Source organism: Cryptomeria japonica, chromosome 9 (genome assembly GCF_030272615.1).
Source record: "Cryptomeria japonica chromosome 9, Sugi_1.0, whole genome shotgun sequence".
NCBI lineage: Eukaryota > Viridiplantae > Streptophyta > Pinopsida > Cupressales > Cupressaceae > Cryptomeria > Cryptomeria japonica.
This window is the reverse complement of record NC_081413.1, coordinates 564,081,420-564,097,685: the sequence shown is the minus strand read 5'-3', so window position 1 is coordinate 564,097,685 and position 16,266 is coordinate 564,081,420. Positions and strand designations below refer to the sequence as shown.

The 16,266-nt window shown below is 37.4% G+C and overlaps 1 protein-coding gene across 3 annotated transcripts in view; it reads left to right on the top strand.

Annotated features, from left to right (window-relative positions):
- The first annotated feature begins 2,152 nt into the window (after nt 1-2,152).
- The window catches only part of LOC131058160 (mitochondrial carrier protein CoAc1), a 35,555-nt gene continuing 21,441 nt past the window's right edge, over nt 2,153-16,266 (top strand). Inside the window, exons 1-2 of one of the 3 annotated variants that reach the window (XM_057992134.2) lie at nt 2,153-2,265; nt 2,363-3,368. In XM_057992134.2, coding sequence (XP_057848117.2) covers nt 3,174-3,368 — 195 coding nt within the window. In that variant the 5' untranslated portion in view covers nt 2,153-2,265; nt 2,363-3,173. Of the gene's footprint in view, nt 2,266-2,285; nt 3,369-16,266 lie in introns of those variants that run through there. The other 2 variants (XM_057992135.2, XM_059210895.1) reach the window with 2 other exon arrangements.

Here is a 16,266-nt window from a genome sequence, read left to right as displayed (position 1 = left end):
AGCCAAAATGTCGCACATGCCATCGCTGTCAATAGACAAAATGCAGATCTTTCCAGTGTTGTTTGCAACGTCCGAGTGCCAGGCTTCCGAAAAGGCCTCATCCGCCTGAGTCCCCATCTAGATGGCAAGCATTATCTCACCCTTTCGATCCTCCAACCTGTACCACTACGGTACTAGGGGACTATCCAATGGCACCTGGGTGGGCACGTCATTCAGGTCGAAGACAACACACCCCACAAAGTCATCTTTCACAATGTCTATGTCTTTCACAGTGACTACCACGACCAACTTTGGCTCTTCAATTTCCACGACTGCCATGTCACTTCAGGAGCAAGGGGGATCTCCATCTCGGTTTTATTTTCAACCTTTGATTTCAATTGCTTCTTCATGCAACTCCTCTTAATCACAGGCTGCTCATTATCACGTCGACACTATCATCCACATCCATCCAATCAGGGTGGTGAACCTCAATGCATTCTAGTTGCGACAAAACATCTTCTCCTTCATTAAAATAAGCATTCACAGATTCATTAACATCTCCCTTCACTCCCTGAAATACCTGAAACCTCTTGGAGCGATGCCCATTGTCCTCCGCTCTTGTCAAGTGTTCTTCTGCTTCAAACCAGAAAACCGTCTTTTATCTTGCACTTCTTCATCTAAGTCCATAGGCTCGTAGTCTTCTATGAAATTATCTGTCATCATCATGCGAGTGCCTCTTTATTTTTGCCAAGGCCATGCCATCTATAGAACCCTCTAAAGCCACAATTACTCCCAGGCTTCATTGCTCTGCTACCTCACTCCAATCTGCATCCTCCTCATCCCGGGAGGCAAAAACAACCGCATATTCAACTTGGGTCTTCTATGGCATACTCTCTTTCTCCCAAAATATTTTGAGCTCCTCTTCTTCAACAACGATTTCTTTTCCAACATCTTTCTGCTAAGAAATTCCAACCGAGGCATCATGGGGTTCAATCTTCACCACACGAATGCCAACAACTTCCTGACCATTAATAGTTTGGCCAATAAGTGCCAAAGATGGCTTAAGAGAGGAGCAAATAAGAATCCCAACATCCTTCTCTTTCACTGGATTCTCCTCTTCAATTAAGATCCCCTCTTTCTTCCAACCATCCCACCAATGTACACGACACTTGAAGCACAATTTTACATGGAATGTAAAACTACCATACAAGTTATGAATTTTACCTTCTTCTTCCTCCATCTCTGCTCAAGCCAACCACGACTCTGATACCAATTGTTAATTATAAAAGAAGAGAAGAAACATAAAATAATGAAACTAAAACAAACACCAAACAACACATAACACAATAGTTTACGTGGTTCACCATAACTGGCTACATCCACTGAAAAGCAGGGAGAATAATCTATTAACCAATGTCTCAATTACATACTGTACATAGACTGCACACATCCATTTATACATTCATATTCAAGTATGAAATGAATAGTCTGGGGAAATTGAAAGGGCATGTGACTGTTGGCTTCATATACCCAACAATGCAAATGACGGGGTAATGCATGAAATATGCCATGTTTCAACTTTTGGGGAGGTGTTATTTTATTACTCCGAATAAAATAGAACCCTCGCCACTTGTCTCTAGGTAGATTCACACTTTTTGCACGAAGGATTTTAATTATAGATGATTCTCTTCTATTACTATTTTAAGATATCTCTCGATATATTTTACATATATTTTTTAAATATAAGTTTACTAGTTAAATATTAATTACAATTTAATGCTATAAGAATTTTTTAAGTGAAATAATAAACAAATATGATATTTTCAATATACTTTATCTATATTTCTTTTAAAGAAAGATAGATATACTAGTATTTAAGACACTCAGGGTAGGTCCCCATGCTATTCCTTAGCTTATTTTGGCTAGCAACAAGTGCTCAACTTTTTAAGGAGCAATTTGTGGAGCTGGTGGCTCCATGGATAGTCAAAACGCTGCTTATTTTTATGCAATATTCTTAAATCATTTTGTAAATAAAATTATTGGTAATATTTTTTACAAATAAAATTCATAAGCAAAATTCTAAACAAATAAATAAGAGAACAAAAAATCATGATAATGCCATGTGTCTTTTTTTTTTAATAAACAGCCAGAAGTATTTCTAGCCCCACAATTTTTTCCATATTTTCAATTTTACAGTCCAACGACCGAACGCTCATAAGCATCTGCATGAGGACATGGACTTAAATGACACTCCAATTAATGCGGTCTCCAAACAAAGAGAAAACGGTCTGCGCATGCATTCTAAATAAGAACACTTGTAGTTTAGGGCGTTCGTTTTTATTATTAGATTAGTTATGGTATCATTAAACAAGTTTTAGTGCAGGAAATAGTCGCCATGCGACCTAATTTCCCGACAAATCGACATGTGAGCGTTGAAGGTCGGCAAAGATAAAGAGGACGATTACTACTTGGCGATTCTTAGCGAGAAGTTTCTCAGCACTTGTTTTTTTATCGATGACCAACCTGGTTTTTGATGAAACGTTCTAATATTTAGAACTGAGGAAAGAGTAACCCTAGTAAATCGAGTGATTGATGTCTCCGCCGATAGCAGATGAAGCAAAGTATCGGTTAATGAACATTCAGAGGCTGCCATTTCAGCGCCTTAGACTCCTGACTGAACGATGGGATAAAGATTTTGCTCGAATCGAGGCTGGGTAATTCTAATGCTATTACTCATCTCCCAAATTGAGCCATTTTTTTTTATATTTGGGTCTCTTGTTTGCAGCTAGATGCGTCTCCATTGGAGATTGGGGAGGGATAAGGATGCTGATACCGCTCGTAGAAATTTCTCTACATCAGTAAGTCGGTATCCAATTCCTTTCTTTTATTTGCAGAATTGAAAGTGGGTGTTAGTCATATGCTTTCACCAAATCCCAAAGTGGGTAATGTGAAACTCAGAAAGATTTGCCAAATTAGAGATTGGGTATTCATAGAAAGATTTAGGAGCTCGGGATTTTGTATGGTTTGTAGATCGGGCATTGGTAAAGATGCTGTAAATTCATGGTGTTGATTGAAAATTTATCCTATTCAATAATTTTATTGAACGTGCTAGAAGATAGGATTTTGATTCATTCTTCCAGCTTCGGTTGATTCCGGTCCTAGAGATCAAATTTGGCTTGAAGGAAGGGTTGTGAATGGGTTCACCTCAAGGACCTGCTATGACAAAGGTAAGTTCTCCCATGGCAAGCAATGAGCACACAGCGCATGGAAGTCTTGCGAACCGTGATATAATGCCTGTTTATGTTAAGGAGCTTATTGCAGGAGGCTTTGCTGGTGGATTTGCAAAGACTGCAGTCGCACCTCTGGAACGCACAAAAATTCTTTTTCAGGTCAGGCTTATTCACATGCTTGCAATTTCTTAGGTCATTCATACACTTTTTGCAATTTACTTTTGGTAAACTGGGCTAGGTGCCAATGTTTTATTTAAATATCACTTATTAATTCTTGCCTTGCTTGGGTTTACATGGTTGTATCATAGGATTTGCTTGCTGAGATCCGAATGAGCAAAATTATGTCCAAAGAGTCATTTGGCAAACTGGTTAAATTGTTTCACAATCTGCAGTGGTTCTGAAACACTAAGCTCAAGAGCGGATATACCATCCCTCTTGGCCCCATGTGGCATTCCACCATCCATACTTCATGAGGTGGTGTACCTAGTGGGAAAGCTTGTACCTGCCATCCCTATTCGTGCCACCTTATTTGCTCGCCTATGATTGAGACTAATTTGAATCCATTCCAACAATCAACCATTGTAGAGGTTGGAGGGGAAAACCACAATAAGGTGCCCGGAGCATCCTTCCCATCTAAGCCCAAGGACGGCATACACCTTGCTCCCCTTGCCTCATGTGGCAGGCCGCCAGCCATCCACCATGAGATGGTGTACTTAGAAGAGGACCTCATATCAGTTTCTCCCTCCTTTTATTCCCTCACTAACTTCGATATGATTGATTGCAGCGATTGGATGAGCAGATTAGGAGTCTAGACATTCCACATTATTGCCTATATCCAATATATGAAAGGTTATGCAGAAAATACATTATTAATTTATTATACACGCATATTATGGTTTATATCAATACGTGAACAATTATGCATTAAAGACATCATCATGCTGCATACATCAAGCATACATATTAAACATATGTTCATGCATACCACAATATCTACTAGGTCAAATATGGCTGTATTCTGACTTTGCAGATCTCTTTCGTTAGTTTATTGATCTGCCTTTGTCTTCCTTCTTATTCGATTCCACTTGCTTGGCTTGATCGCTTTATATGATTGTCTGATTGGTTCGATTGCTTGATTGTAATGTCCCCTACTAGGAGGCTGCCAATTCCTGTAACTTAATAATAATAGTTCTGATCTGATCCTATCCGATCGATGATCACAATTAAAGGAAACTCATAATATTAGTTAGATCATACTTTAGCCTGCAGCCGAAAACTTGATTATGGCTAACCCTGCAATCACAAGATTGTGCACACAATACCTACAGCATATACATACTACAGATCGGCCTAAATTATTAATACTATGAGACAGGAGAAAGTATCAAGACTAAAAGGGAAAAGCAAGGGGTTGCTGGCCTACCAAATCCAAGGGCTGGTTGCTTCTAACCCCCTTGCTAGATGGGTAGTCCCCCTATGCTTCCTCTCTAAACCTTAATACTTTCAGAAACTCAAACACACTTTCTGTCTTGGGAAGACTGGCAGGGAGATTGTAACTGGCTCCTTGGCTTCATGGGTCACCGACCACATGACAGCCCCTCGTTGCCACTAATTACCATCTCCAGTGCTCCCCAGGATAGAGAAGGACATAATATCCTATCATGCATCTAGTGCTTAATCCATATAATCCTCAATTATAATCAAACAGAGATTTATTCCTATTTCCAATTCTGTTTAGAGCTGCATATTTATTCTTTTCTGATTTCTTAGCATTTAATTACTACTTACAGAGATAATGTGACAGATTTGTAATGTCCCCATTCGGGATTCACCCTGGTTTAGACCTGTAACAACATTTCTAACCTAAAGTGAGAATTGTAAAGTATTTAGAAATACAATTTCAGTAATTCTGAAGACACTTTATAATATTTAACTCATAACTCTAAGAATAGTTCTATGGAGAAAGAACTTTTCCTGATAGTTGTCTCTGATTTGGCAATGGATTTATGCTGATCATAAATCTCCCATAAACTGATACTATTTGCGTACGATTCTGCTATTTAATTTCTCACTACAAATCTGTTATAAGGCTGTCATGAATCTGCTATCTAAATCAGATTGTTATCTTGTCAAAACCTGCCAATACACCTGTAGATTCTCTTCTCACAGTCTTCCTTCAAATCTGCAATTACTTGCCCTCGTGACTGAAATAAACTCCAGAATTATGCACACCACGTACACGGCATTACTCTCCCTTTTCTAGATTATTTACACAGTAATATTTAATCACACATTTCTCCTAAATCTTATTTTCTCCAGCATATACCTATCACATACGTCCCCTGATGATTGTTTGAATGAATCCAATCTCCTTTTATATCTTGCAATACCGAAAGAATCGATTGCACTCCAACCGGCATGGCTTATACCTCTTCACAACCGACCAATGATATCGTTTAATATTATCTTAATTATTACTAACTATTCCCAGGTGGTGATTCTGGGTATTTTAATTGGCTTTCGACTTAGTCTCATATATCCTCTTTCATATTGCTTGGAACGTAAACACTTGACTGCCTTCTAATGAGTCTTATGTAGCTTTGAAGGACCATAGCCTTCAAGGTAATTTATTATCAATTTTTATCTATAATCGTATCTTGTTTAGGATATGTCATTTGTTGATACTTATTATCGTCGTTGACTAATTCCGGTCTTCTCTTTATCAAATGCTATCTTCTATGCTTGGTATCGAATATTAATATCATTGCTATCTTTATTGATCAAGCCGTCATCTTCGTTTTCTCATATAAATATAAGAGACTAATCACTACCAAAGGTCATTATCACCATAATTGTATGGTTCGTATTTCACTTGGAAGGATTTTATACTGTTGCAAGGGAGACCATTCTGACATGTGTCAGATCTGGTCTGCCACAAAGTTTACCAGCTAGCAACAGCAATCAAGCTCAAGGAACCGGTGAAAACTTTTTATTTGTGTTTTGTCAATAATATAATATTGTAAAATTTATATTATTATTTGATGAATATGAAATTAATATTAATATAAATATAAACTATATATTAAATCTTGTTTATCATTATTATTAAGATTTTATTTAATTCATTTTATTCATTTATTTGGTTATATATATATATTTTATATTTCAACTATATTATTAAGTATCTTTAAGCATTATCATGTTTCGAATGTTTTAGATGGGGACATCACATTGATGCTCCCCTTTGAATGCCGATCTCCAATACATACCCTCTTCCTTGGAACAGAAGAGTCATGTTCTTCCATAGTCACGCTCCCTCCTTCTAAGGTGGCATCTCTCTCTTGGTGACTGCTGCTTTTGACTAAACTGTTGATTATTATTAACTTAATTAAATCCTTTCCTTCACATATGTTTTTGCTCTAAACCTGCTCTTTATCTGCTCTCAATCTGCCCTTTTTGTCTGCTCTAAATAGAATTATAATCCAATCTGTTGTGTTTTGTTCTTACCATATTTTATCTCCCTTTATACCACATTAAAAGGTTGCGGTTTCTCCAAGAGATGCGACCTTTCAGAAATTAGGGGGGATCAGCCTTAGCAAATATTTAATTTATTTAAGTGAGTCGGCCCTAGGAAATTAATCCTGAGTCAGCCTCTTGTATTACTTTGCCTGGGGTTATTGGGAGGTTGGCCTTCTATTAGTTTTTATTAATTTTTTTTTTCCTGAACTTCATTATTAAAGCTGTGATTTGATTCACAGGACGGGCAGGACATGTAAGTATTGTTTTGTGGTTGTTTGGGAAAGAGGGGAATGATAAAGTACTTAGAAATAAATCTCTTCCACTGAACATTCTTTGGACAAAAATAAGAATTACATAGAGAAGTTTGGAGGCTCAAAAATGGAAACACAAACTACTAAACCACATCGACAGATCAAAACTCCAGTGTTTCCCCCTGAACTAAGAAAAAACAATCTGAACTTTTTTGATGCAAGTAAAAGGAGCCCTGGGAAAGCAGCAGTTGGAGAACTTTGCAGAGACAGCAAATGTTTTGAGCCTCTACAATGAGATTACACTTGCAGTGCTTCTCAAAGGCTTCGGATTAGAAAAGTAAAAATGTCTAAGAGAAATCCTGGTCAAAGAGTATTCCGTGCTAACAATTGAAGCTATCTATAAAGGAAAAATATGGTCTCGTAAGCTCTGTAAACTAGGATTGATATTCTGTACGCTAGTCATCAACTTACAGATTTGCTTTATGGAAATCAACATTGTATACTTTACCAATCTATCGACTCAGCTTGCAAATGTAAATGAGAGCAAATCATTCACCATATAATGAAGAGAAAGAATTTACCCTGTAAAATCCCAAACATGGGAAAAAAAAACTCCAACAAAATGTGACCAAACAGTCACCTGATTCTTCATGGCAAATGACAAGACACCGCTCTAGCCTGTTAAGCATGCATACAAACACAAATGAACTCCGATTCAGGCCCCTAAGACTCTTACTCTCTAAATCCACAGTTCTTCTACTTGCTTAGCACAATCACGGAACTCGGAAAATTGCACTCGAGGCTTCTCTCAATCCCAATTACATGTCCTCGTTGTATACAATTGACTAACCATTTGCCTAGTGCAGGTGTGAAATAGCTTTATCAAATAATTTTCCTGCATAGACTAACACATTCTTTGTAGCCTGTTGTAATCTCTTTTTGATTTATCAAAAATAAGAAAAAGCTCATCAAAGTAAAATTTGCATCCATGAAAGTCAAGTATGGTAGTTTTAGTAGCACTGAGGACTTAAGTGTAGATTTTAAACCTTAGGTATGTTTAATCAGATTTAGATAATTAATTATGCCCCAGTTTGTAATCAGATTTACAGTATTTTATTAGACCAACATAAATTAAATATGCCCTAGATTGTAATCAGATTTGCAGTATTTAACAAGTCAACATAAATCAGAAATAAAACAGTAGACAACAAGCATACCCTGGGAAAACCTCTAATGAGGAAAAACCCAGCATGAAAGACCCACAGGTCAGATCATATATTCTCCTCTTAAAATGCACAATTACAATACTTAGCTCTTCTATCAGATCTGATCTATTTGTGTAGCAGATCTGCCCTTTCCATGTCCTTCAAGTTGCACAACACCACCTAGGTCATCTTGCACAAATTTGCATAAGTCTGGATGAATTCGCCTTCTTCCTTATTAATTCGCACTTGATGAGCAGAGCTGTTTTCTCATTCGCATATATGAAGAATGAAAATGAATGTATGTTGACTTGCAAATTGTCACTTATTTATATACATCTTTTACTCCTTGAAATGAAAGTCGGCCGCCTTGTTTTTTTTGCGCCAATAATTAAAATGGTGTGTATTTTGCATAGCGTGGTATTTGTTTGTGCATAAGATAGGGTCACATTACCCTAGGATAGGACCCGGTCCTAAAGGGGGTTTGGATGTTGCCTTAAGGTAATCCGAACCCATATAATCCTAGTTACAATCAACACTCCCTCTTAACTAGGGAGGAGGAGAATACATAATCTGAACCTTTAAGTTCCATCTAGCACACAAGCATAGAATGGATCTAGCACACAAGCATAGAATTACATCTTCCACCTAGCACACAAGCATAGGATGGTTCTAGCACACAAGCATAGGATGTGTAATACACCAGTGGGTCTTTACATTATTACAATTATCCATCTAGCACACAAGCATAGATTGGATGTAATTCATTCTTGCACACAAGCAAAAGAATGATTCAAAGTGCTACAAATAGTCACTGAGATTGAAGCTCCCTCTCAATTAGGGTTCCGTTTTCCATGACACCAAGTCCATCTCTGAAGTACTTGAACATCACTCTGGATAAAGGTTTGGTGAGGATGTCAGCAATCTGTTCATCTGTGCTAATGTACTTTAGATGAATGGCGCCTCCCTGCACCATATCCGGAATGTAATGATAGTGTGTTTCCACATGTTTGGACCGATCATGAAATACAGGATTTACTGACATCTTTATACAGCTTTGATTATCACAATGAATGGTGGTAGGGTGATTGGCTTGACCAAATAATCCAACAAGGAGCTTACGAAGCCACACTGCTTCTCTGGATGCAACAGATGCGGCAATGTACTCAGCTTCTGCAGTGCTTAATGCTACCGAAGATTGCTTTCTGCATGCCCAAGAGATCACTGCGGAGCCCAAGTTGAAGCAGATGCCTGAAGTGCTTTTCCTGTCCTTGACACTTCCTGCCCAATCTGAATCTGAGTAGCCTTTCAAGAGGATTGGGGTATTAAGTGAATACTTCAGCCCATAACCAATCGTGCCACGTAGATATCTTAGAATGTGCTTGGCAGCAACTAGGTGAACATGTTTAGGTGAGCTCATGAAATGACTGAGAGCATTCACAGCGTAACAGATATCTGGCCTAGTATTGACTAGGTACATCAGGGAGCCAATCAACTGCCTGTACTCAGAGGGATCTGCAAAATCAGAGTTAGCTGCAGAAACACTTAACTTCGTTAAGTTAGATTCCATAGGAGTACGCATAGGTTTACAATCTATCATTCTAAATCTTTTCAAAATATCAATAGTGTATTTTCCTTGACTTAGAAAGATTTCATTAGCTCTTTGCCATACTTCTAACCCTAGGAAGTAATGCATTAGACCTAAATCCTTCATTTCAAATTCTGAGGCTAATTCCTTTTTACATCTCATGATTAATTTATTTTCACCCGTGAAAAATAAATCATCTACATACAAAACTAAAATAAGCATCTCATCATTATAAACTTTCAAGTAAATGTTAGCATCAGCATCATTCTTGGAAAACCCTAAACTTAGTAAGTACTTATCAATTCTTTCATATGAAGCGCGAGGAGCCTGTTTGAGCCCATATAAGGCTTTCTTCAACCTGCAAACATGAGAATCTCTTTTATGGATTACATAGCCTTCTGGTTGCTCAATATAGACTTCCTCCTCAATGACACCATTAAGGAAGGCTGTCTTAACGTCCATTTGATGCAGCTCCCAACCTTTGGCTGCAACAATAGCTATTATAGACCTAATAGAGGTATATCTAGCAACAGGGGCAAAGGTTTCTTCATAATCTATTCCTTCCTTTTGAGAAAAACCACGTGCTACAAACCTAGCTTTATATTTTTCAATACTACCATCAGCATTATGTTCAATTTTAAACAACCATTTAGAGGAAACGACAGACTTACCTTTGGGTCTGGGTACAATGTCCCAGACATCATTCTTGATGATAGACCCATACTCTTCATCCATGGCTAATTTCCAAGCATGATGGCACATAGCTTCTCCGATATTGTGGGGTTCAGACTCAATTATATTGCACATCACAGAAATGTAGTTGGCGTGATTTTGGAAACTCTTGCTATTTCTGAAGGTTTCTCTGGGAGCAGCAAACTCTTCAGCATCTTGAATCGTATTTCTAACCCAAAGTGGTCTCTTCTTGCAGACCACAATATCCTGAGGTATATCGGTAGATTGTATGGGTTCTGATGAGTCATTCTGAACTTCCTGATCTGGAAGATCAGTAGACTCCTCCTGTAACTCAGGGTTAGCATCAACAATTGAATCTTGTTTTTCCATCACCATATAATCATTGCTGATTAATGAACCTTTAGATCTTTTGAAAGCAATATCTTCTTCAAAAGTTACATCTCTACTTACCTCAACATACCTTTGACCTGAAATGTAGATCCTGAAGGCTTTGGAAGATTCGCTGTATCCTACTAGGATGCCTTTCTTTCCAGATGGATCCAGCTTGGTTCGTTTTTCTTTAGGCACATGAACATACACAGGGCTTCCGAATATCCTTAGGTGACTGATGTTTGGTTTGATTCCTGAAAAGGCTTCTTCAGGTGTCACATCCTTTAGGACTCGATGAGGACATCTATTCTGAATATAAACTGCGGTTTTGGATGCTTCTGCCCATAGAAAAGGTTGCAAGTCCTGATCATGTATCATGGCTCTTGTAGCTTCAACAATGGTCCTGTTCTTTCTTTCAGCAACTCCATTTTGCTGAGGGTTGTAGGGAACACAAAACTCCCTCTTAATTCCTGCTTTAACACAAAAATCATAGAAGCTACCTGAGGTGTATTCACCTCCATTGTCAGAACTCAAACATTTAATTCGATTTCTTGTAGTATTTTCAACTAAGGCTTTGAATTCTTTAAATCTGTTTAGGACTTCTTCAGACTCTTTAGTTTTAAGAAAATAGATCCATGTTTTCTTAGAGAAATCATCTATGAAGATAACATAATATAGGAAACCGCTAGGAGATGCTACTGACATAGGACCACATAAATCTGAATGAATAAGCTCTAACCTTTCTTTAGCCCTACTATCGTTTTTATGAAAGGGATTCTTTACATTCTTACCCATTGCACAACCTTTACAAGCATCATCATGAGATAAACTGAGTTTAGGCATACCTTTGACCATTTTACCGAGATTGGGAAGAGCTTGAAAGTGAAGATGACCCAATCTTCTATGCCGTAGCTCGCATGATTCAGGGGTCTCATGAATGAGAGCTTGAATTGGATCCGTTGCAAGCTTATATAAACTATCACATCTATTTCCAATAATACGAGCAGATTTGAAGTTAGATTTCTTAGACCAAGCGAGTACTTTCCCTTTAGAAAATGCTATTTGCAAACCCTTATCTTCTAAAGCCGAAATGGAAATAAGATTTCTTTTAATACCAGGTACAAAGAGAATATCACAGAGTTGTAAGGAAATACCAGAATCTAGTTTTAAAGAGGTAGTGCCAGAACCTTTTACCGAGTATCGAGCATCATCACCGATTACTACATGAAGATTGGTGGCTTTTTCAATCAGATCTGAGAGATGCTCACGAAAACCTGAGATGTGTCTGGAGGCACCACTGTCAAGTATCCACGTATTGTTGTCCGTAGGAACATTGCTGGAAAGAGCAGAGATAAGAAGGTAGTCTTCACTTTGTTTGGCAACTTCATTTAAGTTGGCTTCCCTTTCCTTTGGGTCATTTTGATAATCTCTGGCATAGTGACCATACTTGTCACATCTGAAGCAACGAATGTGAGAGGAATCTCTTGACTTTTTCTTTGGATCATAGGAGGAGGATCTAAAATCTTTGCTTCTCTTCTCTTTCTTCCAATGACCACCTTTCCTAGATTTAGATAAGATAACATGATTATCTTTGAGAGAGTTCTTGAGTTTTCCTCTTACCTCAATTCGAGATTCCTCTTCGATGCAATCAGATTGAAGACGCTCAAAGTTGGGACAATCGGCTCTTCCACCAATGCTACGAATGAATGGTTCCCATTCATCAGGTAGACCATTTAATGCAATCATAACAAGGTCTTTATCTGAGATTTGGCAATCAAGAGTGCTTAGCTTGTCCTTTAGTTCATTGATCTTCATGAAGTAGGCTATGATTGAGTCTTCTTTCATTTTCATGTGTAGAAGTTGCTGTCTTAGGGCAAGAGCCCTGCTGAGATTGTTGACTTCATAGATCCCTTCCAAGTGTTTGATCATTTCTCTGGCAGATGCAAACTTTGATATGACAGTGACAAGATGATTCTTGACGGACTCAATTATGATCCTTCTAGCCTTGAGGGAATCTTTCTTGAACAGTTTCAGCTCTTCAACATCTTCTAGAGGAGATAGCCTTTCTTCTTCTACAAATTTCAGTAGGTCATTTTCTTCAAGGATCAACAGAATACGAACTTTCCAAGCAGCAAAGTCAATGGCTCCCTCAAGCCTATCTTCAGCCTTCAAACCTGACATCTTTAATCTGAAAACAACCAACAGCTATATGCAACAATTGATTTGCTAAAATCAGAAGTTAATGACACCTTAGCTCTGATACCATGTAGATTTTAAACCTTAGGTATGTTTAATCAGATTTAGATAAATAATTATGCCCTAGTTTGTAATCAGATTTACAGTATTTTATTAGACCAACATAAATTAAATATGCCCTAGATTGTAATCAGATTTGCAGTATTTAACAAGTCAACATAAATCAGAAATAAAACAGTAGACAACAAGCATACCCTGGGAAAACCTCTAATGAGGAAAAACCCAGCATGAAAGACCCACAGGTCAGGTTATATATTCTCCTCTTAAAATGCACAATTACAATACTTAGCTCTTCTATCAGATCTGATCTATTTGTGTAGCAGATCTGCCCTTTCCATGTCCTTCAAGTTGCACAACACCACCTAGGTCATCTTGCACAAATTCGCATAAGTCTGGATGAATTTGCCTTCTTCCTTATTAATTCGCACTTGATGAGCAGAGCTGTTTTCTCATTCGCATATATGAAGAATGAAAATGAATGTATGTTGACTTGCAAATTGTCACTTATTTATATACATCTTTTACTCCTTGAAATGCAAGTCGGCCTTCTTGATTTTTTGGTGCCAATAATTAAAATGGTGTGTATTTTGCATAGTGTGGTATTTGTTTGTGCATAAGATAGGGTCACGTTACCCTAGGATAGGACCCGGTCCTAAAGGGGGTTCGGATGTTGCCTTAAGGCAATCCAAACCCATATAATCCTAGTTACAATCAACATTAAGATCTTATTAAATTTTAGTGTTTGAGGAGATTCAAGCTCATTTGCTTGCTATTGGCTGTGCTGGTGATCTTCACTAAGATTTTGTGAATAGATTCAAGGGTTCATTTTTTAAATGCCTTCTATCAGTATGCAAGTGGATTGGCTCAGCTTGCTTTGTTGTTGTTATAAATTTATTTAAAATTTTTGTCGTAAAGTATTAGACTTTTTATTCATTACATACATAGAATCCAACATTTAGAGGAACAGAATATAATCAGCCTCTTCCTTCAGAGGATGTCTCAATTTGGTCCCCATAGAAACTCTTTTTTGGTTTTTTCTCTTTTTTTGCTGTTAGTTGTTTCTCTTACAGGTAAAAAAGTCAGACTTTGCTAAATCTTTGCAGCTCAAAATTTTGACTCTTGGACTTTAGCAAAAAAATTGGAGCTCAAAAATTTTACTCTTGGACTTGGCAAAAAACTTGGCAAATGAAAAAAATTACATAAACATATAATAAATATAAGTAATGCACAAAATGTAAAAATAATGAATTTGGGAAACACATAACTTAATTTAATTATCGGTTTGCCATGAATTAATGATTACAATGTTACATATCATATGACCCTCAAATTCTAAAAAAATTAAAATTTAAAATGTTTTTTAATCGTACAATAGTCAACTGTTAAAATTCTAATCACGATGACTAATTATCTACTGCTTTGAAAACATTGAATTGATCACACAAATCTTTGAAATTCAAACTATGGAAACGAAAATGGAAGCATACATAGATAATTACACCTTATAACTTTTGTTTTTCATTCCTTTGAAAATTGTACAAGGAAACCTCCACAACCGATATAACTCACAGTTGCATTGAAATTAATTATATCTTACATTCAGTTTTCTAGTCCTTCAGAAAACTTAGTTTTTCAGTCTTTCGAAAGACAATCTGAATGAAATGCTTACAGTCTTGTATCTTGCTCCTATCTTTTTACTGATTCAGCCAAATTTTTAATTTATTCTTCCAAAATAACCATCTTATCTCACACAGGAGATGACTTGGGAGATAGTCTAAATCAATAGTTTTTATCTACACTTTATTAGACTTATTTAGCTAAATAAAAGACTTTCACTAAAGTGAAACACAAAATAGACTAACTCAAACCACTTGAAGTTTTCCCTGCTCATTCACATTGAACCTGTTTGGAAGTTCCTATCTGAGGTAAATACTTCAAGATCAACTGTAGTCAACAACTTCTTCTTTGGTCTCCCGGTGCTAGTGCTATCTAGCCTTGAACATGAAAATAATAACACAAGTAAAAAATTCTTCAAGTATGTCATCTTCCAATGCTTCTAGTACTGTTGAGCCTCTCTTCTATTCAGTGAGTTGTTCAATAGTGAATATTACATCCAAATCTTCAGCAATCCAATCTGAACATTGATTGTTATAATCTAATGGGATGGCATCATGTGACTCTTTCTTCTCCAGCTTTTTGGTTTGAAGGCAAAGGCTGTACTGGATGAAGACAAGGTCATTGAGGTGCTCTTGGGTCTATTTCTTTTCTTGGTGTGAATACTCTCAAACAACTCCAATTGTGCTCACACTTAGAAGTCCTATAGGGATGGTACAGAACATGGATGGCTTGCCTATAAAGATTTGGTGTTCGAGCAATATAATCTTCTCACTTCAAATCTACAAATAGAACACAAATGTTTTTTTAATTATTAATTAAAACTCTGTACTTGTAGTAGTAAGCCAAAATTACATTTATAAAAAAATGTGTGATTAAAGGACTCAATTTTTCAACTTGGAGGTTGGGTTGCCCTCTTTTGAACACATAAATATGAAGAAAAAAACTTCCACGTTGCAGCCCTGTAGACATGCAACTCATCTAGAATTGTGTCTTTTAAGGCCTTCGTTAGTTGTTGTGCTCTCTTGGAATATGGCAAGACTTATTATAAGCTCCAATCCGATTTTAGAGAAATTAAAGAAAGAAAAAATGGGGTTTAAGTAGCACCCCATGTCACGTGTTGGTTGGTGAAGTTGGTTCATCCATTTGTGATCAATAATTCGAATGGATTGCCTTTAAAGATTTGGTATTCGAGCACCATAATCTTCTTACTTCAAATCTACAAATACAACATAAAATAAATTATAAATATTAGTAGAACTTTGTGTTGGTGTTGGAAATAAGCCACACCCGGACCGACGATGGACTGGTCCAAGAGGGGCCAGTAGCTCAGTGGTAGACCACTCCAGCAGTGTATGGAAGGTCCTAGGTTCGAGTCCTAGCTGGTCCATGTCTCAACATGGTATCAGAGCCAGGTCCAGGCTAGGAGCCCCAAGCACATGAGAGGTGTGGCTCAAGGGGGGGTGTTGGTGTTGGAAATAAGCCACACCAGACCGACGATGGACTGGTCCAAGAGGGGCCAGTAGCTCAGTGGTAGAGCACTCTAGCAGCATATGGAAGGTCTT